This window comes from Lithobates pipiens, unplaced genomic scaffold (assembly GCF_037356315.1).
Source record: "Lithobates pipiens isolate NorthernLeopardFrog02 unplaced genomic scaffold, aLitPip1_a1.2 Scaffold_16, whole genome shotgun sequence".
Classification (NCBI taxonomy): Eukaryota; Metazoa; Chordata; class Amphibia; order Anura; family Ranidae; genus Lithobates; species Lithobates pipiens.
In genome coordinates this window covers 355,460,305-355,487,428 of record NW_027507748.1, presented here as the reverse complement: position 1 = coordinate 355,487,428, position 27,124 = coordinate 355,460,305, and the positions used below count along the sequence as shown (strand labels likewise).

Below are 27,124 nucleotides of genomic sequence, written 5' to 3'. Positions count from 1 at the left end.
GTATTGTGCCATTCTAACCCCCAGAACTGTGCCCTTTTTGTTCAGTAGTCTTTGATTTATGGCATGTTTTCTTATGTAAAATCAAATTTCTTGAAAGAGCTAAAAAATATATATTTCATTAAATCAACTATTTATACTTTAATTCTTGACAGTAGGTGCATAAATTGGGGTAGGCTGGTAGGGCCTCCAGTGCATTAGTTTGCCCAGGGGCACATGATGCTATTAAGATGGCCCTGCCTAGGCACGCCTAAGAAACTGATGCCTCTTGAGATTTAGAGTGAGATTTCGTAACGTCTACTTTACTGCTCACTGTTCTCCCTTCTGAAGAGGTAGCTGTACCTGAGGACCTATAGTAAATCTATGCTTCCTCCATCTCTCCTGTTGCTTCTTGATCATTCCTATTTCCCTACCAGATATCGGATGACCAGTCATCAGTGGGGCAGCACTAACATGAATAAAGTAAATAAAGTAAAGTCCTGCACCTCTATCAAGTTGGCAGTCACCACACAGAGACACAGTGTGGAACAAGGCAGTGAAAAAAGATCAGTTGCGGGGATCCCACAGGGATTACTAGTGACTAGTCCTTGAACGTTGCCTTTATTTTTTGCACTCGGCTTCTACTGTCCAGGTGTTCTTTAAGTGACGGAACTTGTACAAGCAATCAAAACACCCGATCTGCATATCATTTAGCTTCCTATTACTATTATTACTATTATTTCCTTTATCAAACTTCCAGGGCAATGCTAAAGCTGCAGATGCAGCAAGTTCAGTCACCGATATGTAACATAATTATGTTTCAATGTTTCTTTATGTAATGTTTAATGGAAATATTTTTTTTCATAATGTTCTGGTGTTATTGACTGTCTGAGACAACCCCCTTTTTGGATCACAAACGAATTGCCGCACACAATGAAAATCTATCTAACAATGAAACAATCAACAATCACAGAAATGTCCTCAACTGTGGAAAGCAAATTGGTAAAATAAAGCTTTTAGCATGACCACTACTATAGCCTAATATTTAAAAAAGAAAACATACACACAACCTGATACATTTTTACTGATAATTTTGATCTTGGCTGGAGTTTTCCATTAACCATGAATGGCTACGGCTCTCTGCTGTTACGTGGCCTCACCCGCATAAATCATATTCATAAATAATAAATCTGTGCCCAGTTGTATTAGTACATCTGAAAATCATACCATTCACGGTTACCTATTTCAAGCAACGGTCATTTCTGCTATCAGATACCATGGCGACTAAAATTACTATATTTATTCCACTCCTGCCTGAGAAGAGAAGTCACAGTAGACAAGACAATGCAAAAATTTAGATTTAATTTGAATCCCAAAAATTTAAAATAGCTTTTCAAAATCATGAAAATTAAAAGGCAAATTGAACAAAAAAAAAGAAGCCTCATATACAGAGACACATAAATTAAACAGTTTATATTGCAGACAAGCCAGAGTGTGTATAGATTACATATATACAGTCATCTTCTGTAAACAAGGCATTTGTACATTTTTACATTTACAAAAAAGCTCATCACTACCATAGGATACAATAATCCAAATAGGACATAAAGGATTCAATTTGATTTAGCCTTCTTTTATTTCTGTTTTTAACTGTACAAATTCTCTTCATAAAAATATATCTCTGTACAAAATAGTCTATTTATTCTGTTTTGTCCTTTCCACGGGTAGTTTGTGGGTTGCAAAGGGGGAGGCCAGTGGCAGAGCGATGAACTATAACTAGTCCTGATAATGATTGCATTTCAGACTGTAGGAGTTGGGAGCGGCCGGGGCGAAACCAGAGATGGGTCAGTTTACTGTCCACGTATTTAATCTGCTTAACTGTGTTGTGCAAAAGAGTTAAAGCACCAATATAACATGTTGATAAACATATTCATTGTTATTTAATGATGCATTTTTGCCTGTTTATGGTGATGTATTAAAACGGTTATATTTTTTGCTAATGGTTTGTGAAGCACAACAAAGATGGCAGCATATAAACTCCCATTCCACTAAATGACCATGTCATTTTTCATTTTTAGAGGCGTTACTTGCACTCTATATAACCGCTAAACCCCTGCTTCAGATCCCTTCATAGAGCAACACCAGGGCCTTTCCTTCCAAACATGAAAAACCAAACAAAAATAAGCCTTGATTTTAATAAGGCTAAATACCTAAGAGCACATGAGTTATAGTGTGCCTTTTACAGGCAAGGGGCTATAGACTTGAGTGATGTTTGCACAATTGCCAATTGACATTAGCTTATATGAAACATTAGCCCAAGCTTGTAAAAATATTTTCCAAAGTCAACCATTTTATCTGCAAGGTTGGGCAATGGAACAGAGTTTTACTTGTAGTAGTGCTGCAGAGGAGGGTTGGACAAGAAAGGCCCATGAAATGTTACTACACTAAGGGTTCAGAAGCTGGATTTTGCTTTTGTGAAGGAAATAACTATATTGAGGCTTCAAAGATTATTGTTATTTATGTAAAACAGGCAGAAACACCACCTCTAAAAAAGCAAATGTGACAAATGGTAATGTTAAATTTTTTTAAAATCTAATGATAAATTTCATAATTAACATAATAACGAAATAAAATACAGATATGGGCTACATTCAAACTTGGTTAATATGTTCTTTTTCCTAACAAGTGCAATAAAATATGCTACATATCCCCTGTACAGCAAGTCCCTGTGACACTATAGTACGTACAGTTAACCAAACAGTTAACAAATGGCTGTGACCGGAACGGTGGTACTGTATAGTGTAGTTAGCAATGCATTGCAGGGAACACAGGGGCTGTGGATCACATAGGTCTATACTTGTGGCAATAAGACATCTTAATGCAGATGTATTGACATAAACATGAATTCAGGACATCATATATTCCTAAAAGAAGACATGGTGTTCTCTTTTTCTGAGAGAAATTAACATTAGGCCTTTTAATTTATGAAGGATTTATAAAGAAAGAATTGTATATGTTGTCAATAGCAACCTTTTTGCACACTTTGAGCATTAAATAGTCAGTTGCTGGTTGCTAAGGACAATACAAAATCATTTTTTCAGACACTTTCATTCATAAGGCAACTGTCAAACTCATAACCAGAAGCTAAATTTGTCCATACCCAGACCAGTTTGACAGTAGCTTACACTTCTTAGGTAAAAAATACCCAAAATGGAAATTCTGTTGCATGATGACTTAAAGCCCAAACTATCTTTATAATGTGGATACCATATAACAGGATGTTTTAAATGTAACCAGCTTGTGAAGTAAAGATCCAATCCTCACACAGTGACTTTGAATGACCACATCAGCTTTTGTGTAGATGCCTATAGTTTGTTAGGCAGAATTCAGTTTTGCCAAACCAAGGATCTTATAAATGGCAGTGGAAGAACAGCATTGCATTTACCAACCAATCAGCTTCTTCCTGTTATATTTCTGGGGCAGATTAAAAAATCAATAGTAGGATCTGAATGGGTTTGTTGGCAACATGCAGTACTTTTTTTAAACACTTTTAGTTACCAGACCCCATAGTCATACTGCTGCACAGGAAACAATGCATATCAAAATGAACCAAAATAGATGCCATGGAATATAAATATTGAGAAAATTAAAAATCTATGAACAATCCAGTACATAGTAACAGAAGAGGTAGTTGATGCTTTCATCATGAATAATAATATAGTAACACCAATCAGTTAAAACAAAGTGGAAATGTATATATTGAACTTTATATACCTGTATCTTTATAAATTCTATTTGTTTATTTAGTTAGAATCAATTTTTATAGAATGTATTAATAGATGTCTTAAGGAAGTTGCTACACCAACTTGATTTGCATCTTTAGAGTGAGATCAGGGTCATTTTTGGTAGAATATAAAAATAAATCTAAGAATAATACATTGTGATCTTACTGCCTGTTAAAACATTCATAGGAATGAGTGATTTCATTCATTGTCATAGGAAGAGGTAAAGAACCACAGGCTGTCACAATGCCCTACTTGATAAGCCTAGGTTTTCAGTGGCTGTTAAAAGAACATTCAAGATGCCAAACCACTCAACCTATTGAGCTGACCAAAAGCATTTATGCCCCCCCTACCACCATCCCCAAGTCTGGGACTTGTGCCATAGAGTTTTTATATTGTGATAACATTCTGCTATTATTGAGGGTTTCTATAATTATCCTAGCAGTTTGCACCCTAAAATGTAAAAGTCTCCTAACATACATATATAAAATGTAAAATAAACAGAACCTGCAATGCATTGCTTATGACAATCTCACACCTCTGATTTAACTCTGACTTTTCGAGGTAATGCGGCCAAACTTTTCCTGAATAATGCAACACAGAATATTATATTGGTAAAATGTATTCATCTATAGCTGGAGAAAGGAGTGTCAGTACACGTTTTGTATGTGCTCACAGACCAAAGAGATGGGGGTTAGCTTCAGAGCAAAATTTCTGGACAGCTCTCCTTCAAGTGTTGGCTGGTTGAAGACTCCCACGCCAACCTGGGGCTTGGGTTGTAAGGCTGCGCTCCCCTTCCCGCCAACGCCACACAGTCTGTTATGTGCTGCAGGGATCAGGCGGAGAAGAATGGAGGAAAAGCACTTTTTGGAACTTGTTCTTTGCTGAATAAAAATATGTATATTTATATATAGGATTGTTTATATCCACTTCTGACCAACGTTGCATGTATACAAGTTCATTATAAAAGCACTTGCACGGTGTCCCTGGAGGATAAGGACCTCTTGAGGTGGCAGACCTGCCACTTGCGTTGAGACACCTTGTTGTCAAGGCTGCATGAGGCCCTGGCGGATTGGTGCACGGGAGGTTGCCAGTCCACTGCTGACATTGCTTCATCTTTGAACACGGGGTCTTCTCCTGTTTTTTCCTGAATTCACCGGCCTAGCACAGTTTGGATGTCATCAAAAAATGGAGTGGCTACAAGTGGCAGTGGTGATCACAGCTGCCCACTGATGATGTTGCAGGGCGAGGAAAGACAGGATGAAGACTCCAAGAAAACCCAGTTCACTATATGGGAAGAAAACAACAAATAAGAGAAGCAACTGGACAAAATATAACATTTATTTTAAAACTTGAATTCCCTTGAAATATTTTAGATAGCTATCGAAAAAAGAAATAAAGAGAATGCTCTAAAGGTGAGGTCACACATGCAACATCTAGCAGAGCTTACAAATTCTGTTAAGAGTGTAGGTATGGTTAGTAGTCATTGCTGCTAGCACTTTTCTAATATGAATAGGTCTGGTGTGAAAAATTTCCTACTGCAAGATTCTAAAAAAAAAAAAAAAAAAAAAAAAAAGGAGCACAGAAAGAGGCGATAATGCTTATTGCATTGTGTTAAAATTCTGATGTCCTGAAGTATTTTTCTACTCTAAATGCAGATTTATGTAGCCTCACGAAAATGAAGAATCGTCTTGAGGCATAGTCAATTTATTACTGTGTCATATGAACACCAGCCTGTTATATTGCAGAGTCCTGAACTTAGTTTACCTCCTGTCAATGTAGAATGTAGGTACCTTGAGCCACACCAGAAAGGCAGAGGGAGATTAGGAAAGTAAACAAGTGGCTGAGGAGCTGGTGTAGTAAGAAGGGGGTTTGGGTTCCTGGAGAACTGTGCCGTCTTCTCTTTGTCGGTCACCAGTTCTATAGAAGGGATGGATTGCACCTAAATGAGTAGGGTGCAGATCTGCTGGGAGTGAAGATGGCCAAAAAGTTAGAGGGATTTTTAAACTAGGCGATGGGGGGGGGGGGGGTCCAGAGGTAGAGATAGTCAGCAATGAACATATTCCAGAGGGTAGTATTGGGGGCATCAGGGGAAGGTTGACTAAAGCACATTAACCCGAGGTAAGTATAGTAAGTATTATTTTTAATCTCGGAACACCCGATAAGAGGACAGTATGCGACCGGTTTAAACTACGTGGCATGTTCACCAATGCCAGGAGCTTTGCAATCAAGATGGTGAACTAGAAAGACTGTTGAATGAGGAGGATTTAGATTTTGTGGAAATTTCAGAGACCTGGTTCAACAGCTCTCATGATTGGCTGGCAAACATTCAAGGGTATTCCCTTTATTGCAGGGATAGAGAGGGTAAAAATGGGTGAGGGGTATGCCTATATATCAAGAATAATGTACAAGTGAATGTGAGCGATGACATCAATAAGGGAGCTAGGGAGGAGGTGGAATCCTTATGGGTAGAGCGCCAAAGGGATGAAGCTAAGGGGAAAATAATACTGGGAGTATGCTATAGGCCCCCTAACCTGAGAGAGGAGAGGGAGACGGACCTCCTATCACAATTTGGATTAGCAGCAAGGATGAAAGGTGTTATCATAAAGGGGGATTTTAGTTATCCAGACATAGACTGGGCGGAGGGAACCACACATTCATCTAAGGCTCACCAGTTCCTAAATGTCTTGCAGGACAATTTCATGGGTCAGATGGTAGACGCACCAACAAGAAACAAGTTGTTACTAGATCTATTGATTACCAACAATACAGACCTGATCACGAATGTGGAAATACTGGACAATTTAGGAAACAGCGATCACAGGTCAATTGGCTTCAGTATAAATATCACACACTGAGCGAACACAGTTAACCCCTTGATCTCCCCCTAGTGTTTAACCCTTTCCCTGCCAGTGGTATTTACACAGTAATCAGTGCATTTTTATAGCACTGGTCTCTGTATAAATGTCAATGGTTCCAAAATAGTGTCAAAAGTAAAAGTGTCCGATCTGTCTGCCGCAATGTCACCGCCATTACTAATACAAAAAAATAATAATAAAAATGCCATAAATCTATCCCCTATTTTGTAGATGCGATAACTTTTGCGCAAACCAATCTAGACCAAACTAGAACATGACAGAGATCACTGGGATAATCAATATATGCTTATTGCAATTTATTTATTTTTTTAACAAAAATATGTAGAATAATGCATATTGGCATAAACTGAGGAAGACATTTTTTTAAATATATTTTTAGGGATATTTTTTATAGTAAAAACTACAAAATATTGCTTGCTCTCTCTCTTTCCTCTCTCTCTTCCTCTCTTTCTCAATCCTCTCTCTCTTTCATCTATCCCTCTTTCCTCTCCCTCTCGCTCTCTCTCCCCCTCTCTTCTCTCTCTCTCTCTCTCGCCTCTCTATTTCCTATCTCTCTCCTCTCCCTCTCTCTTTACTCTCTCTCCTCCCTCTCTCTCTCTTTCCTCTCTCTCTCTCTTCCTCTCTTTCTCAATCCTCTCTCTCTTTCATCTATCCCTCTTTCCTCTCCCTCTCGGTCTCTTTCTGCCCTCTCTCTCCCCCTCTCTTCTCCCTCTCTCTCGCCTCTCTATTTCCTATCTCTCTCCCCTCTCTCTCTCTTTACTCTCTCTCTTTCCTCTCCCTCTCTCTTTCTCTCTTCCTCTCTTTCTCACTCCTCTCTCTTTCCTCTCTCTCTTTCATCTATGCCTCTTTCTCTCTCTCTCTCTCTCTCTCTCCTCTCTCTCCCTCTCTCTTTCCCTCTCTCTTCTCTCTCTCTCGCCTCTCTATTTCCCCTCTCTCTCCCCTCTCTCTATTTCCTCTCTCTCTCATTCCCCTCTCTCTCGCTTTCCTCTATCTCCCTTATTCTCTCTCCTCTATCTCCCTTTCCCCTCTCTCTCCCCCATCTCTCTCCCCCTCTCTCTCTTTCTTCTTTCTCCTCACTCTCACTTTCCCTTTCCGCTCTCTCTCCCTCTCTCTCTTTCCTCTCTCTCCCACCATCTCCCCTCTCTCCCCTCTCTCTTTCCTCTCTCTCTCCCCCTCTCTCTTTCTTCTCTCTCCCTCCCTCTCCCCTCTCTCTCTCTTTCCTCTCTCTCTCTCCCTCCCTCTCCCCTCTCTCTTTCCTCTCTCTCTCCCCCTCTCTCTCCCCTCTCTCTTTCCTCTCTCTCTCCCTCTCTCTCTTTCTTCTCACTCCCTCCCTCTCCCCTCTCTCTCTCTCTTTCTTCTCTCTCCCTCCCTCCCCCCTCTCTCTCTCTTTCCTCTCCCTCTCCCTCCCTCTCCCCTCTCTCTCACTTTCCTCTCTCTCTCCCCTCTCTCTTTCCTCTCTCTCTCCCCCTCTCTCTTTCCTCTCTCTCTCCCCCTCTCTCTTTCCTCTCTCTCTCCCCCTCTCTCTTTCCTCTCTCTCTCCCTCCCTCTCTTTCCTCTCTCTCTTAATCCTGCTCTATGGTTAACAATGACCACATTAGAAAAACAAATGCAATGACCACACTAACAGATCTTTACCTGCCTGTACAGCCTTTTGACTACAGAGTCTGAGGAGAGCAATTCCTTGCCTGCCCCACACTGAGCAGTGACTGGACTGACTGCCTTATGTCTCTAGAACACCTGCAACTCCATCCTGTTCTGTTTTAATTTTGCATCCTGTCCTACATGTGACACCACAGGGTGTGTGAGGAGGTGCTGGTGTTCTGGCGTTTTTGTATTCCTCATGCAAAACAGCAAAAGTAAGCCCAGCCACTTTATAATCTAATATATGTCATATGTCCCATGTTGATGCTAATGTATGTACTGTACTTATTACTACCATTCAGTGGGGGGTTATTTACTAAAACTAGGGGGTGCAAATTCTGGGGCAATTTTGTATTGAAACCAAGCAGGTTCCAGGTTTTATTGCCAAAGCTTAATTAAACAAGCTGAAGATAGAAGCTGATTGGCTTCCATGGACAGCTGCACTCGATTCTAAGTGTACCAGTTTTTAGTAAATCCCTCTCAATATGTTCATAACCACTATACACCTTTATATGTGCCTACCTGATGAAGGGCAGGTGCTATACAGCCGTGCACACTGTGCTTACAGTGAACTCAGTCTCATTCGCCACTATTTCTGTGGGTTGTACATTCCGTTCATACATTGGGTTCTCAAATGTGGCCCGGCCATTTGTATTCTCATGTCCGGCAAAGCCATTAAATGGAACCTTCGGTCTTCTGCTGAGACAAACATCAAATTAGTCAATTAAACCAACGTAAACAGCTTCACTAAGGTCTATATCTGAGTTTATTGTACCAATAACAGATAAATACATTCAAACTTTTTACATCAGTTAAAGTTTACTGAGATAAAGGTGATTTAGGGCACTTGGGCTTAAAAGGCAAACTCGTGCTTCTGTTGAGAAAAGTAGAAAACTAGGAGGTGTGATATGGCAGGCCCTTTTAAACACCACAGATTCTTTCCAGATATGTAGAGAGTGGAAACAGTCAAGCAGGAGAGTGCTGTTGTAGATATAGTTGTAATCTAATTTTCTGACACAACCAACACCTCCTCTACTTTGCTTTTATTTTTATATTAATGCCACAATTTCATATACAATAGGTGAGCCATTTCACTTTATCTTTAAGTTATTTTTCTGGAATTTGCACATAATGGTTTTCATTAACAATGAGGAAACTCATCTGGGTTGATTTATTAACATTGGAGAGTGCAAAATCTGGTGTAGCTGTGCATGGTAGCCAATCAGCTTCTAACTTCAACTATTTCAATTGCTGATTGTTTTATATGCACAGCTGCCCCAGATTTTGCACTCTCCAATTTTAGTAAAACTACCCCATAGTGTGTTAATGATTTTTTATTTAAACTTGGTTTACAGCGGAAATGGGGCATTCATGAATGTAGAATCCTAACTCTTGAAATTTAGAAATCTTAAAGTAGAACTATGGACTTCCTTTGAAAAATATTTGCTGCTGCTTTTCATTTTTTAGTCCACTTGCAAAGTTCCACAAGCACCTCTTGAGTCTGCCAGTGAAGAGGAAGTTTGCCTAATGCAGCTTCCTGCGGTGGTGTAGCAACAATGCTGCACTGTTCCTGAATTCTGAGCAGTGTTGCTGCTCTCATTTAGGGTGTGTCTGCTTGCACTACAGTGTAATAAGAAAATGTTGCACAGAACATGACTATCAGTAATGTAATTACTGAAAGCTTGTCAATCAGCACCTAGCCACACTTATACCCCGTGCACACAGTCGGACTTTCCGATGGAAAATGTGCGATTGGACTATCTTGTTGGAAATTGCGATCATGTGCGGGCTCCATCTGACTTTTTCTGTCTGAATTTCTGACAGACAAAGTTTGAGATCAGGATCTAAAATTTTTCGACAACAAAATCCGATCGTTTAAATTCCAATCGTGTGTAGACAATTCTGACAATTCCGACGCACAAAGTGCCACGTATGCTCAGAATAAATGACGAGACAAAAGCTATTAGCTACTGGCCTCTTTATAGTCCGTACGTGTTGTACGTCACCGCGTTCAGAACAATTTGGATTTTCGGACAACTTTGTCTGTATTTGTCGTGTGTATGAAAGACAAGTTTGGGCCAAAATGTTGTTGTTGGAATGGCCGACCGTGTGTACAGGGCATTAGTCTTGCCCATAGCTTTGTGGATTGACAGCACTGACTATTGCTGAAACCCTGCTGCTGTGAGCACTAGTATCTGGCAGGGTAAGTGTGTGAGAGACAGTCATGAATGGATAATATTTTGAGGCTTGTAAATGTCACAGTTTAGAATGTCATGCAGGAGCCTTTGTAATTTAAATGTATTTGTACTTTCAATTGATGCAGGCATTTGCGGACCAGAGTTAGCTGTTTACTTTACATATATTTCCCTAATAAAGCTAAAGTCAGTGGTAGTGGTTGTTTTTTTCTGTTTTTAAAATATGAATACTATATTAGAAAATATAGAAACATAGAAGAGTGATGGTAAAAAACTACCAAGTGGCCCATCGCATCTGCCCTACTTTTTATTAATGTATGCTTTTTATAGTATAGATCTATGATTTTCCCAAGCATTTTTGAATCTAGGTACATTTCTACCTTACCAAAAGATCAAGGCACTAATTCACTGCAGTTATCTTATATTGACCTAGTAATCTACAATACTTTTTTTTGGTGCACAATCAAAATACCTGTGTTTGTAGAGATATAGGACAAAACCAGCAATAATGAGAGCTATAAAAGGCACAAGAATAGCAGCGGCCACTGAGCTGCTGTTTGATGGAAAGTGTCCTATTGTGTCAGGATTGGTCTCTAGTAATCTTCTATCTATAACAACAAAAAGACATAGAGACATGTCAACAACATTAAAAACCAAAAAAAAAAACAAAAAACATTTACTAAGCACAGGTTACAATCTGCTTTTATGGAGAAGAGTTAAAAGTTATGCAAGTAAACCTGTTAGTACATATAATTTAAACATTCTTCATAAAAGAAAATGCAGGTACATACTTTGAGCTAACCTAGGGCCCTATTGCATGGAGAGAAGCACAAGTGTTGGCACAGCATCTTCCACCTGATGCAATTGCCAATTGCTCCTTAAACACAGATTTTCCTGGATATGGGCTTTAAATTTGGGCATTTCATCGTTCATGAGTTGCTGCTGAACGATAATCTAGCCAGCAGCCGAACCTACATGATCTCCGCACGATAGCGGCTGACATAAAGGACACTCTGTCTGCGGCCATTACTGAACTCCACCATGAAATCCAGTCAATAGCGGGCAGAGTACATGAAGTGGAACGCACCACTGCACACCAACAAACAGCAACATGGAGCATTCACCACACTGTGGGCACACACACCCTGCAGCTCCAAGACCTCCAGCGGCATGTCAAGGACCTGGACAACCAAGGGAGGTGACACAACTTGAGGGTGAGAGACCTCCCCGAGACAGTTCAGCCTGAACAGAGTCTCCCCACAGTAACAGGCCTATTCAACCACCTCCTCGACAAGCTCCCACAGACATACATCAACTTGGAGCGCATACACAGGGCCCTCAGAGCACGAGGCAGAGACACAGACCCCCCACGGGCCATCGTATGCTGCCTGGCCGACTTCAAGTTTAAGGAAGAAATCCTCCAGAAAGCCCGCAACAGGACACAACTGTCTCATGAGGGGCATGAAGTACACATCTACCCAGATCCCTTGGCCATCACTCTCAAGCACTGCAAAGACTTGCATCCCCTCCAGGGCATCCTCCAAACCGTTTTGCCTGTCAGCTACCCACCAAGGCCACACAGCCATACTGAGGGTCCCAGAAGAATTAGATGCCTTCTGCCAAACATTCAACATCCCAACTGTCAAAGTCCCAAATTGGTATGTGGACTTCAACACCCCAAGCCTGAAACAACATGTGGCTAGTGAGGAGCTGATGGAAGCACAGGATGTGCGACACCAGAGACACTGCTTGCCGTTCGGGCACAAGACCCATCCCAGTCCTGATGGCACAACGCCAGCACCCGAGCCCCATGAAAGCTCCCCTGCCTCACAGAGCACACCGGGACTACTAAACTGACCTCCGCGCTATGCACCCAGGACAGATAAGTACACATAACTTCTTATTTTTCCTCATTTCCCTGATTGGTACACTGCTGGGCCTGAAAGCGACAAAACGTATGACTACAGTCTTACCTGCTAAGATGGAGCTGAATTCCAACCACAACCTCCTATAATGCAGCACACTGTATGGAGCTACAACAGCAGCAAGTTGGTATCAATTCCCAGCATAGCCCCCACTTCATTCCCTCATACCCCATATACACTATACACCTGAGAGATCAGCTATTCTCTCCCCAAGCAACTGCTCACCATTATGCACTCATGAAGGGGTGGCTTACAATGACCACCCCTTATCCAGGTTCCTTTCTACCTATTGAACCATGTATGCCTACACTTGAAGGATCTTAGGCCAGTAATAAGTCTACCACCTCCACCTGCCTTTACATCCTACAAGTACTGTCCACATCTAAAACTGCTAAGACTTGCAGCATTTCTTGGGTGTAACACCGCTATGCCTCTGAGAAGACGCCAGAAACAGACACAGTAACCTATAAGTAAGTGACTAACATTTTAATCAACAGGTCTCAACAGCTTGAACCCCAAGTAACCTAGAGTTATCAGCTGACTTACCTCCTCCCATGGGAGGATGAACTCTCTAGATCTATGCACTTCAAAATATACCTCCTACTATGCAATACTCATTGTGTTCCACAGTGGGGACAAGCAGTAGGACAACCATTTTAAGACAAGCGTCCCTCTAGACAACATACTACTGCAGCCCTGCACACTGAGCTGGCAGTAGTCAGTAAAGCTATTATTTGTTAAGCTGATTTCTAGAACATAACATATGCCACTTATACACCCACCATAAATAGGTAATGTGGTAATACACATCCTCAATCTCTAAATGCATGTGACTCTCACTGTAATGCTGGTAACTATATATATTGTTCTGCATTTAGGCTACAAGAGTCTCTGAATTGCATCCCAAGTTATATTGGTCTGGGTGCCTGGCCTGCCCTGGGGCACCACCTAATGCCACTGTCTGTCCTCCACCTAAACTTTATCAAGCGGTAGCAATATGTTTAAAACATTTCGAATGCCAGCAATATACATGTGATCTACTACGCATGGCTCCCTACGTGCAACAGAGATGTAACCCCTAACTACCCAACCGTTAGCAGCTTCTAGAATGTGAAAGGACATTGTCTTATTGAATATACAAGGTCTAGATATTAGCTTCAGTAAACAACAACTACTTAATGAATAAATCAAATACTTTGAAATACCTTGCCCTCCGGCTGGGTAACCCGGCATTTTCAAGAGCATGTCATCACATGGTCAGAACATTAGCCAACCAACACCCCTCAGCGGGGGTAACGCCACAACAGGGTGATCAGCTATACGGCGTCACCAATAACACTACAAATTGGTGCTCTTGCCATACTTCGGACTGATCACACTCTCTAAAAACCTTAGACTACCCAGTTGCAGTAGTTCACCAATAGAACATTCCTTCCAGCAAATGACGGAACCCACCCTAAACCCACCCCCCCCATACTTAATATGCTCCTATGCTATGAACTCTCCCTGACAATGTTCTGACGATGCAAACTATAAAAGCTATAGGTCTCAACAGGGTACCTTCTAATCCATACTTGTTATCCTGTTAAGGTGTTCACAAATTTTTCTGTTCATGTTTTATCCACTTGCTTACTGGGGACCTATACCCCCCTCTTACCCAGACCAATTTTCAGCTTTTAGCGCTATAACTCTTTGAATGACAATTGCGTGGTCTTACAAGACTGTACCCAAATAACATTTTTATAATTTTTTTCCCACAAATAGAGCTTTCTTTTGGTGGTATTTGATCACCTCTGGGTTTTTTATTTTTTGTTAAAAAAATGAAAAAAGATCAATTTTTTTTTGCAAAAATGAAAAAACGTTTTAGATTTTGTTAATAAATTCTGCAAACATGTAATTTTTCTCCTTCATTGATGTACACTGATGAGGCTACACTGATGGGCACTGATAGGCTGCACTGATGGGCGCTGATAGGCTGCATTGATGGGCACTGATAAGGCAGCACTGATGGGCACTGATAAGGTGGCAATGATGGGCACTAATAGGCGGCACTGGTGGGCACTAATGAGGTGACACTGGTGGGCACTGATAGGTGCCACTGAAGGGCACTAATAGGTGACACTGATAGCTGGCACTGATGGGCACTGATGGGTGGAAGTGATGGGCACTGATGGGTGGCAGTGATAGGCACTGATCTATACTGGTAGGTGACACTGATGAGGCACTGATTGGCACCACTGATAGGTGGCACTCGTGGGCACTGATAGGTGACACTGGTTGTTGGCACTTGTACTGGTGGGTGCTGATTTGTGGTGCTGTGGGCACTGATTCATGGCACTGGCAGGTGGCACTGGCAGATGGTACTGGTGGGCACATATGAGGCAGCTTTGCCTTTTCCTCTTCAGAACTGATATCTCTTCAACAGAAGCTGGTGATCGGCTTTTTTTTCTCCTCACGCTGTCAGCGTGAGAAGAAAAAAAAATGATTACCGATCTTCCGTTTACTGTGGGGTTGAAAAGAAGGTGCCATTGGGGTTTAACGTGTGCCAAGAGTCGTGGAGCAACAGGTCTCGTAGTTGAGATTGAATGGATCGTAGAGCGGCATAGGAGAGAGAGGATGTGCCATTAGAGGTGTCTTGGAGAGGGTTCAGGGAGACATTAAAATCCCCTCCTGGGATAAGGGTGCCTTCTTGACATATAGTAAGCGCTTTAGTTATGTCATGAAAGAAGGTAACCTGGCAGGTATTTGGTGCATATACATTCGCTAAGGTGATTATAAGACCTACTCAGAATTCCTCACCCCCTTCTTTATCTCAGCTTTTAACTCCTTCGCATCACCGTCCGAGCCCCCATGGGACTTATTGACAGCCCACATAGCGGTAATTCTGAAACCAGATTTCTCCCTGGTGACCAACTATAGACCAATCTCGTTACTGAATGTGGACCTTAAGTGGTTTGCCAAAATGCTAGCCAATCAACTTCTCCCTTTGCTTCCCCAGCTGGTCGGTCTTGACCAGGTTGGTTTTATTCCAAGTAGGGAAGCAAGAGACAACACACTCAAGGCCATTAACATCCACCACTGGCTCACAACTAATCACTGCCAAGGGTTTCTTCTTTCCCTCGATGCAGAGAAGGCATTTGATAGAGTGGTTTGGGACTACATGATGGAAGCATTAAAGTCCATTAGTCTTTCCTACCGAATGCTATTATCCACTACCTTTCCTACCGAATGCTTTAACCACTACTAAGACACAATAGAGCGAATCCAGACATCAATGGAATCGTAACAGGTCAACATACCTACAAACTAGCTGCCTTTGCAGACGACATCCTACTCTTCCTTACTGAACCATTTGCGACAATCCCAAACTTACTTAACCACTTTGGCCCCGGACAATTTTGCTGCTGCGTTGCTTTAACTGACAATTGCACGATCATGCGGTAACGTCATTTTGCCCAGGGGAGCCAACCTGCTACAGTACAACTGCGGCGGCTGGTCGGGAAGGGGTTAAAGACTTTAACACCTTCAAAGCTCTAACCAACCTACAAATAAATTTTACAAAATTAAATGCCCTAAATATCACTTTACCCTTAGACACCTGCCAACAATGCCAATTCAATTTCCAGTTTAAGTGGAATAAACATGCGATCACATATCTAGGCATCCAACTACCAGCCTCCCTCACAGACCTTTACTCCACTAACTACCTATCACTAATACACAATATATTAGGGGATCTGAACTTGTGGTCAACTGGACTTTTTTCTTGGTTTGGCAGAGCCGCTATCATTAAAATTACCATTCTACCCAGAATTCTATACCTATTACAAACTGTCCTGATAAAACTTCCAACCACATTCTTTTCAACATACCAGAAAGCATGTACAGACTTCATTTGGAGCACATCATGTCCATGATTAAGCTATTCCAGACTTACCATCCCTAAACTCAAAGGAGGCATAGGTCTCCTAGACCTACAAAAATACCACCAAGCTTGCCATCTGGCCAAAATTATCGACTGGAACATTCACTCCAAGGTTAAAACTTGGGTTCAGCTGGAACAACACATGTCTTCTCTCCTGCTGTTCCAAATCCCGTGCATAGCCACAAAACACACCCCTCTGAACTGCAAAGATCACCCACTCATTCACCTGACGTTAATTTCCTTCCTCAAAACTTGCCACAAACATAAAATATCCTCGCCACTAGGCCCCATGATTCCACTGTGTCACAACCCAGACTTTTCACTGGGAAACTGGGAAACTCCATATCCTTTCTAACAGAATCATGGCCACACCACACAGTTCGAGCAGAACATTTCTTAGAAAAAGGCCACCTCATTCCCCAATCCAAACTAGTTATACTGATGACAAATGGCACATTTCCTTTTTGGACATACGTACAAATCAGAAACTTTCTTGACAAACCAAAACCACGACCTGACTGGTCAAGACAATCACCCCCTTTGAATGTGCTTGAAAACTTACCCCCATTGTCACTTAATTTCCTATACAAACGCTATTCTATTCACAGACCAAAATTCCAAATCTAACTGGGCCAGCCATAAGAGGGAACTAGAACTATCAATCGATCTATTGGACCAAGACTGGGAAAATATATATACATGTATACACAAAGGAACAGTTAATGTGTATGCACAAGAGAATGCATTCAAAATATTCTCAAGATGGTATGAAACCCCTCTTAGGTTACACAAAATCTATCCTTCGCTTTCCTCAAACTGTTAGAGATGTGAGGTGGGACTTAGAAACCAGATAACCACTTACACCCTTGATTACTCACCAGCGCAATTTTTGCTACACTACTCTTCGACCCCAAAAAAAGCTTACCTTTGCTCACTTGCCATACATATGGTAAATACAGCGAAGATGGGTTTAGACGAATACAAAAAAACGTGGAAATAGAGGAACTAGTACATCAAGCAAAAGACACTCCAAATTTAGCAAACATTGGTCTTGCTGGATACATTTCATCACGACGGATGAATACAAACAAACTCTGACCTGAAATAGCCTCTGGAGCTGTGGCGGGGAGACAGAACAAGTAACACTCCAGGTTTCCCCTTCCACAATTCTCATCAGCATAATACCAGAAAAAATTAAATACTCTTTAGTCACCCTCCCTGACAAATGCCCCCCTCCTCCCCCCATTGCACCCCTAATCCCAACCCTCTATCCCAACGTCTTAGATCCCCACACCAGAATCTAGGTGCAAGATCTACTATAAAAATGACTATATTTCATACCACCTGTTGATCTCTGAAAGAACGAAGAAACACTGAATCTTATTTGATTCCATGTATTCTATCTTGAACGGATATATTGTTTCATCCATATGTATATCACAGCTGCTTCGCCTGTGTTTATGCTCTCATCTGTTATGTCTTTCATATCTTCAATAAAAACTTTATAAAAAATAAATAAAAATAAGCTACCCCAAAGTTATAGTTGCTTTATCTGTAAATCATTCTATCATGAAAAGAAATGGCTCCCTTTAACACTCTATTCTTATGCAGACTATATACCGTAGGCTGACAGCAAACATACAAACTAAATACAAATACTGACATTGCACTTCTGAAATTGTTTGCCATGCCTCCTTTGGCTTCCCCAAGACAGAAGCTCTGTCTTCACTGAAGCTAACTCTGTGACTGGCCTTCTTTTGGATTATGGAATTTAGTATGGTACAGCTACTACTCTGCAACCACAAAATATGTGAAAGGGAAACATCACAATAAAGTTAGCAGGGGATCCCATCCCCCATAGTTGTCTCAGTTATGATACATCAGATAAATCTATTACAGATGGATTGCAACCCTTCGTTTTTCATTAAAATGGCAATGCAGATTTACACAACATATCCTTAGAAAGAAGCAGATTCACCTTATTTTAGTGATATAAAGCAAACAGCACATGGATTAACCCATTCTACATACAGGTATATTTCTTACTACCAACTAACTTCACTTGTGTAGCATTTATCCCTTTATCCTGACATACAATGGTGAAAGCCAGTTAAGCCAGCAAGGTTTACCTATTCTCTGGAATCCAAACTGGCCAAATCCTTTTCCACGCACAAATCCTTGGTAGATGTACGTTCCTCCGGCAGTTTCAGAAGAGATCTATAGTTTAAAGTAAAGAAAATCATGTTTGTACATGAACATTATCTTGAAACCTATTGCTAAAGTAAGCCAAGCACATAAACTACTTTTTAAAAATAGTTTTTCTATGAACTAAACCATGGTACTCTTGTCAATGTTGTCAAACAGAAACTGTGTTGGAAAAGCAGCCACTTTTAAATGCCTGTAGGCTGGTTCATCTCAGAGGCCCTGAAATCTGTGGTGTTCTCTTATGCAAATCTAAATGGCCTCATCCCTTTCCATATTGTGTGTCTCTTGATTGGCCCACTACTATGATGGGCAACCTCATTGACCAATAGTGAGCCAAAAGAGACAGCTCAAGGGTCTGTGTAAAGACAAAGCTAAACCTTCTCGATGGTGTTAAATTAATGTGAAAGGTACATTTTATGGTTATATATTTGTTTGTCATAAACCACCTGAACCTGAACATGGTTGCACCCAGCTGTTGCAATGAAAACACATTCATTAACCAATAGATTTATAATTGCAGTTGGGGTTGCAGTTGGGGTTGCTTTAGTAAAATATCTGCTACATCTTTATGCACTTATTTTTGAAAAAAATAAATAAATGAAGTTCCATTTTTGATCATGTGCTTTGATCCTCTGCATAGCTGTCATTGTCCTGTCACATCATGGTTTTATCACAAAATGGAAATGCAATAAATGGAAATGTGAAAAGAGATTTAGTTTGAATGGTTAAAGCTAGGTGGTTATCTGGTTTTAAAATGCAGTTATCATTGGATTGCACATGTCGTGTTTTAGACATGAAATCTGTAGAATTAACAGTACTGAAATATAGCATGTGACAGCAGATAAGAGGCGCTTGTCCTTTCCCTATCTTCTGTACAGCTAAGAGACAATTAGATCCATAGCCTTCATTTATATTCAGGATAGCTCAGTGTCTAACCCAAGCATTCATATCTTTAGTGTGTTACAATGACAATGAGGACTGTCCTTAGCATTCCATCATCTGTCTCTACTTTTTTCTGTACTTTTTTGTGCATTCAGCAGTCAATGGCCATATGAGGCAATAACCTGCATGTCTGATTACGCTGACAGTTTTAAAAATACTGGAGGTGAATTACAATATTTATTATGCAAATTATACTTTTTTTCCAAGCTAAGAGAACTTAAAGGATATCTAAACCCAAGAACAAAAATATACTGCCCCTTAACAGTCCCTTGATATGTTATCTGTATTAGCTTTCTATTTTTACGCTAAGTACATTTTCTGCAATTGCAGAAAATACCTATTGATCCTGATAGAAATGCATTGTCCTTGTGAATTCCTGTTCTTTAAACCCATAACAGTTCTATCCGCTTAACCAAAAAAGCATGAATATACTGTAAGGACCAATAGGATGATTTAATAAATTGTTCTTTTGGGTTTTTGACTGGATCAGGCCACCATTGTCATTGGATTGAAGTTGATAAGATAAGCCTTCATATAGCAAAGTTAAGCATTGTATGGCAAAGACTGTCCCTTATGCTCTCATCTTCTCTCCTTCATAGGGAGTTTAGATCAAGTATGTGTTAAGTCTATTGATACTTTAAGCCTGGCCATGAATTTTTAGTTTAGACTGCTTTATATAACCTGTATATGTGACCAGATCCATATTACATATAATTTCCTTGTGTATGCCATATTATGCAAAGGATCTTTATCCGTAGCCTATTTCAGGATCATGCAACATACAGTTTAAACAGTTGCATAATGACTGCACACAAGCACAGATGTTGTCAACCTGCCTACAAGTTGCCACTTAGTCTTTCAGTATCCTGTATTGATAGGATGGGCGATTAATGTATAATAAAGCATTGATGCACATGGCTGGAATACTGACTCACCTACACTACCAATGTCTAAGCTCAGCATAAGCAAGTGACTTACATGGCCATCCAAAGCCCAGCTGTCCATCTTAAACTTTTCCATGACGATTTCTTTGGGCCCTCGGACCTGGTACGCTTGGAGAAGCAGGTGGAAATCTTCCTTTTTGAAAATACCTGTGATTAACATTTATACAATTATGAAAAAAGCCATTCTTAGACATATATCCTTTGCACATGCAAAAGCTGGTATATCTAGTTTCCAAGCATACTTACAGAATCAGTCAGTGACTACTCTGTTTTACTTTTTATGGCAGAAGAAACTATTCAGCTGTAACACAAATATAATAATTATAGACTCACCTGACACTTGTAGCTCCACCCCACTGTGATCAATCATAGTGGCATTGACTTTACTGCTCACAGCATCAAAACTGGTGACAGTGAGCATTGCAGGTTGTTTTCTTCCTTGGTATTCATAAGATCCTTTCCATAGAGAGTCTTTAGCAAAGACATCTGCCGGAACTGCAAAAGTAATACTTATTATACTTAGTATTAGAAAAGTCATAATATCCTGTTTACATATCTTATAGTGATCAGAAGACAGCAGAGCAGCGCTCTTTGGGTAAAAGTGATACTGTAAATATTTGTAGACCATTGGCTAAGTAAAAAGTTAGTTTTATTCTGCAAAATATAGAAACTTGCGGAGGTTGCAGAAATCAGTCATAGAAGCATATAGCCAGTATAGATACTAGTTTTAAAATATTTAACTAAACTGTAACACAATGATATCTGGGTAGGGAAGGGTTAATATCATCCAGTTGGCTTGCTGGCTAGGCATAGAAAAGAGATGCAATGGACCATGTGAGGTAACAATGGAAGCCCAGTGGAAGAGGGGTATGTGACAGCCCTCTGCCTCAAGCTGGTGGTCAAGCTCCGTTGGTTTCCAGGATGGAGACCGCAATGGCAAAGGACACTTTGCTGGAAACTGCGAGATGATAAAGATGGTCACAAGAGTAAATCACACTAAGCCGTAGTCCAAAGGACTTTGGAAAGCACATGCGTGCAAAATATATAAGCCATGGCAACCCAGAGCTTGCAGTTTACCACTACAGAGGGGCTTCCTGTTTCCCCTGCTCCAGTGTGTTTGCTCAGCTCCATCTCCCAGCAGCGGATGTCACACCACACTGCCTGCGGCTTAGTGTGATTTACTCCCATGACCAGCTTCAGCATCTCGCAGTTTGGGGCAAAGTGTCCTTCACCATTGCAGTCTCCATCCTGGAAACCAACAGGGCTTGACCACCAGCTTGAGGCAGGGGGCTGTCACATACCCCCTTCTACCAGGTGTCCATCGTTACCTCACATGATTCATTACATATCTTTTCCCTGCTTAACCAGCAAGCTGACTGGATGATGTTAACCCTTCTCTACCCGGATGTCATTGTGGTATTGTTTATTTTAATATTTTAATACTAGTTTCTAGACTGGCTACATGCTTCTATGACTGATTTCTCCAACCTCCGCAAGTTACTATATTTTGCAGTTGTTGTTCACCTTTCTCAAGTGCAATAAAATAACGTTTTACTTAGCCAACTGTTTACAAGTATTTATGACTTTTACCCATAGAGAGCTGCTCTGTTCTCTTCTGTTTTGTATTATCCATTTTCCAGTGGTTGGCAGTTGCACTGGGTTTTAGTCCATTCCGCATTTTCCCGGGCATCTACACCCATATATATGACTGACAGCTCCTAGTGCTTAGGGAACTTGGTGTTTATTTTACCAATAGGGATCAGACAAATTTTGTTTTCACATGCCCACAATTGGAGTCAGTAAGGGAGGCAAAATTAAGGTGTTTTGGCAGGTTGGACTTTACACTGCTGCCAAGGGTTGTGGAAGCTCCTGTCAACTATTGTATCCTTAATCTGCTTTTGTACCAAAGAAACTACCCCCTATAAACCTTATTTAGAAAGAAAAAAACAATGAGAAGGTAAATTAAAAAAATAAAATTAAAGGGGTGGTAAACCCTCATGGTTTTTCACCTTAATGCATTCTATGAAGAGATTGGGACAAGGAAAACATGTCCTCAACGGGTCACAAAGAGGGGGGGGGGTGGACTATAGCGGTACCAACTTCCATTGGATGCCTGCACCAGGTGGGAATGTATCTTATCTATAGGAGAGCCAGACTGTGTGGATTGGAGTGTGGCTCCTACCTAAAGTCCACAACTGTGCAGATTGTGTGTAAAAATTTACAGGGATTTACACACAAACTTTTTACCCTGCCCTCTGTATTTGTTTCATTCACCCTGGATGCATAAGATTAATATCAGCCATTCCAGTTCTATTTTCCCATCCATACCTAATGTGTCCCCCATATCCGCTGTAGGGGAACCTTGGGTGTTGTTTTGATGCGGGTCCACTGATTATACTCTCCTGTTGAAGTGGCAACGCTCCACAAAACATGTTGAGATAGATTAATGCATGATTTGTGAGGTTCCACTATACCTCTGTTCTCCTCTATGGAGCACATTCAGTATTAGTGACACACATGTAATGTTGGGATATATTTCCAAATGGCATTAGAATGTGTATTTGTATAACCTTTCTACATTACTTTGGGATACCTATTCTAAATTTAAATTGTATTAATAAAACATATATATGTATGACATTTGTGTACGCTGTTCAAGTTGGTGCCACACTAGTGCATCTCCCCCCCCCCCCCCCCCCCCCCCGGTGACCTGTTGGAGACAGGTTTTCCTTGTCCCAATCTCTTCAATCAATTTTGGATGATGGTGCCTTTTTACCCTTATATATTTATAGTCTATATGAGGCTTAAGCTTTATTGTTAATGTATTCAAGGGGAAAACCTTCTGTAGGGCAGCAGCCCCCCAGAGCCCCCGTTTACTTACCTGACCCTGATCTTTCCAGTGACGAGAATGAGCCCAGCAGCCCCAGCCACTGTCTCGGGTCCTCAATGGACAGATTGACAGCAGCAGGAGCCATTGGCTCCCACTCCTGCCAATCAAATCCAGTGACACAGGAGCAGGGGGGCGGGCCGGAGCCCTACAGTCTGTGTCAATGAACGCAGCCACAGGCCACGGGAGCACGTCTGCAAGAGTGCCCCCTTGAAAAGTGGGTCTCCGAGGAGGCACTCAATTTGGGGAGGAGTGCCGCTGGGGGCCCCCAGAAGAGGAGGATCGGGGCCACAATCCTTGGCCAAAATCCTTGCACAGAGGTGGTAAGTACACAATGTTTGTTATTTAAAAAACAACAACAACGAACCTTTACAACCCCTTTCACATTCAGACATACAAAACATGGAAATTAAAACACAAATACAAAAAACAATAAATGAAGTAAATGAAACTGCTGCACTTTACATATTTCTCCAAACACACCTACACCCTCAAAATAAAAAAAATCTGATATAGTAATATTTTTGCCCAAGCAAATTTTACATCTTCACAGCTCAGTGATTTTCTACGTTGGTCAAATCCGTAATTTTACAGCAAAATCAATTGCACTGAAATCACAATGCTCATTCCTGTTTACCAGTAAATACAGTCTTAGTCATAATAAGGCCATAATAAAACATTAGTAATAGTAATATATAGTAATAAATATATAAGTTCACAGGTCAGTGCATTGTGGTGCCATTTATTTTCAAGACACCCTGATGCACTAAGGGAATGCACTACTATGCATTGAGGTGTGCTGCGTTTCTAAAAATTACATCTACTTTCTGGTCCATTTTGGTGCATTTATATAATATTTTGTATCCAAAAGCATAACAACATTCTTACCCGATATTTTTTGGATGGGTGGCTCTTTAGCTGGGGAAATGGGTCTTCCACTAGGCCTAACATCAGCTATTAAAAAAAAAACATAAAGATAAAGAAGGATGCCTTTTAAATGCCTAGTTACATTAGAGAAAATACTGTGTCCATACTTTCAAATAATACCATTTTGCAATCAGACATTTTACCTTTATCATTATGACCTTAAACTGTAACTAAGGGCAAAACATTGTATTTTTTAGTTTTGCATAGAGTGAAGAGGTTTTGGAACACCTATCAGATTTTATTGCTGTTTGTGCCCCCATTATGGAGAGTCCCCCTCTTTGCTCATAATCATAGAGCAAACACTGCTCCAGGTGAAACATATAGATCCCCTTTCTGAATCACAGGATGCTGTGTCCAGTCCTTGTTCGTTGCCTAGCAGAGGTTATGGAAGGAAGGTTGACCGCACTCCAAACTTCAGAAAAAAATTGCTATATTGTGTAAAATCCACAGAAAAGGACATCACAGACCCACAATACAAAAACACAGCAACATAGTTAACACATTTCCCCCCCAAAAAACTTTATATATATATATATATATATATATATATATATATATATATATATATATATATATATATATATATATATATATATATATATATATATATATATATATATATATATATATATATATAAAAAATCTAAAATTTAGCCTGACATAAATGCAACAAACAGGAGATAAAAATATATAACCCTGATATATCAATGTGTATATATCCTAATACAATGCATAGGTGAAGGCATATTGAGAAGTGGGCAATCATACTAAAAATATCCATGTAGGTACACACATATTGCACACAAAAAACTGGAAGCTCATTTTTCTTGAAGTTTGGTCAACCTTCCTTCCATAGCCTTAGATTCACCTTCTCTATTGGTCCTGTTTAAAGCGGAGTTTCAGGTAAAAAGAGAACTCGGCCTTAAAACTTGACTCCCCCTTTATTTTTCTGGCCCTCCTCCTTCCTCCATTGCCTTCTGGGACCTGTCTGTGTCCTAGAGTCCTAGAAGACAATAGGACCATTCAGAAAGCACAGTGCGACTCCCGCATGCGCAGCAGGAAACTAGTTATGAAGCTTGAAGGTTTCACTGCTGATTTCTCTTACTTGCAATGTTAGCGCATGCACCAGAAGCCGATGGACAGATTGTCTTGGGGTGCAGACATTGTGGGCTTCCTGCACAGCTAAGTGTGCTCATATTAAAAGTCAGCAGCTACATTATTTGTAGCTGCTGACTTTTTTTCCCCCCAGGCTGGAAATCCGCTTTAAATATCATTGAAAGTGAAAGTAAAAAAAAACCCCAAATTTTGTATTGACAACAAAACAGTAATATAAGGGAGATCTTCCAAAGTTTTGGTCACCCTGGAGACACGTACTTTGGAGGGATATCCTTTCACTTCCTGTTTTGGCTATGGGACAGGAAGTGAATGAAAATCTTTAATAGGACGCAAATAGCAAAAAAACAATACAAACAAAAAAAAAAATTACAGGGTTATATCCTTCCCTTACTATAACCAAAAATGAAAAAAAAAAGATTTTTTGCCTTTCATATTTACTTTAAATTATGTTTACATTTCAGGATGCATATGTGTTTCCTTTGTGATAAATCCTTGGCAATATAAAGAACACAGTCATGTAATATAATTGTTTTTTAGAAATCTTTTAAAAATTCATCTCATCTTGCAATTGTGGCCATAAATGTTCCATTGTAGTTTCATGAGTTTGTTTACAAATTAAACAGCTACCAAAACAAAGATCGTTTGCATTTTAATGATCCAGATGGGAAAGCTTATCTTTTTTTTTATCACCATCAGATAATGATATGGTAAAAACACATTTTTTTTTTTTGGGTTGTATACTTAAATCATATGTTCAGAAAAAGCAGACATCATTGTTCAATTAAAATTTTCAGCATGGTAGTATTTGCCTGGCCAAGGTTTGTTAGCATAATAAAGCACTTGTATCCGATACCTGAGCATACTGGTGATTTCCCAGTCCAACTTCCATCCACTCTACAGGTTCTATGTTCAGAGCCTCCAGTCAGGTAATACCCAGACTGGCAGGTATAGATCAATGTATAACCTAAAGATGGCAGGTCTAGTGCTCCAACATTAGCATGAGGGGGAGTTTCAGGCTGCCGGCAGTTATGAGCTGTACAAAGAGGGAAATATGTTTTTTGTTAAAAACGACAAAATAACAACTACAAAATAACCACTAAAATTCACATTCTTGTTGATAATACGTTATCGCTGTAATAACTTGCTTAGGCATACATATACTTGTTGAATCTGAACTCCAGGAAAACAGCTTACTAAATTCACATATGGAAGCTGTCTGATGCCCCGTACACACGATCGGACTATCGGATCCGGCGGACTTAGAAAGAAGTTTTGACTCAAAATTGTCTGCCGGACTCGGCAGTCTGGCAGACAATCTGGCCGTCTGTATGCTAGTCCGCCGGACTTTTGAAATTAACGGACTTGCCCACACACGGAGTCCGTTCATTTTGAACGTGGCTCCAGGTAGCTGGGACAAGCGCAGGAAGTCAATGTTGCTACCTCCATCGGCGAGATTGACACCTCGCTGGCCCCGTCACCTGGTATGGACTTAAAGGGGAAGCCCTACCCTGAAAAAATGGCATGGGGGTCCCCCCAAAGTCCATATCAGACCCTTATCCAAGCATGCAGCCGGCTGGTCAGGAAAGGGGGTGGGGACGAGCTCTTCTTCTTCCAGCTCTTTTACTAGCGTTGGCCCGATCTTCTGTCACAGCCGCCACCTTCTCTTCTCTTCTTCTCTTCTTCTTCTTCTTCTCTTCTTCTTATCTTCTTCTTCTACCACTTAGCACATCCAGCCTGGTGACATAAATTTACTCTAAACAAGAAAGGAGAAGTGACCGAC

The 27,124-nt window shown here is 40.6% G+C and overlaps 1 protein-coding gene across 3 annotated transcripts in view; it reads right to left on the bottom strand.

The window, feature by feature from the left end:
* Positions 1–1,318: 1,318 nt before the first annotated feature.
* CSMD2 (CUB and Sushi multiple domains 2) overlaps positions 1,319–27,124 on the bottom strand; it is a 1,348,498-nt gene continuing 1,322,692 nt past the window's right edge. For 2 of the 3 annotated variants that reach the window (XM_077481921.1, XM_077481923.1), the window contains 8 exons: positions 26,198–26,377; positions 24,190–24,255; positions 20,748–20,909; positions 20,449–20,561; positions 18,453–18,540; positions 10,946–11,081; positions 8,801–8,977; positions 1,319–5,045 (listed from right to left, as the gene is read on the bottom strand). In XM_077481921.1, coding sequence (XP_077338047.1) covers positions 8,818–8,977; positions 10,946–11,081; positions 18,453–18,540; positions 20,449–20,561; positions 20,748–20,909; positions 24,190–24,255; positions 26,198–26,377 — 905 coding nt within the window. In that variant the 3' untranslated portion in view covers positions 1,319–5,045; positions 8,801–8,817. The remainder of the gene's footprint in view (positions 5,046–8,800; positions 8,978–10,945; positions 11,082–18,452; positions 18,541–20,448; positions 20,562–20,747; positions 20,910–24,189; positions 24,256–26,197; positions 26,378–27,124) is intronic. The other variant, XM_077481922.1, reaches the window with a different exon arrangement.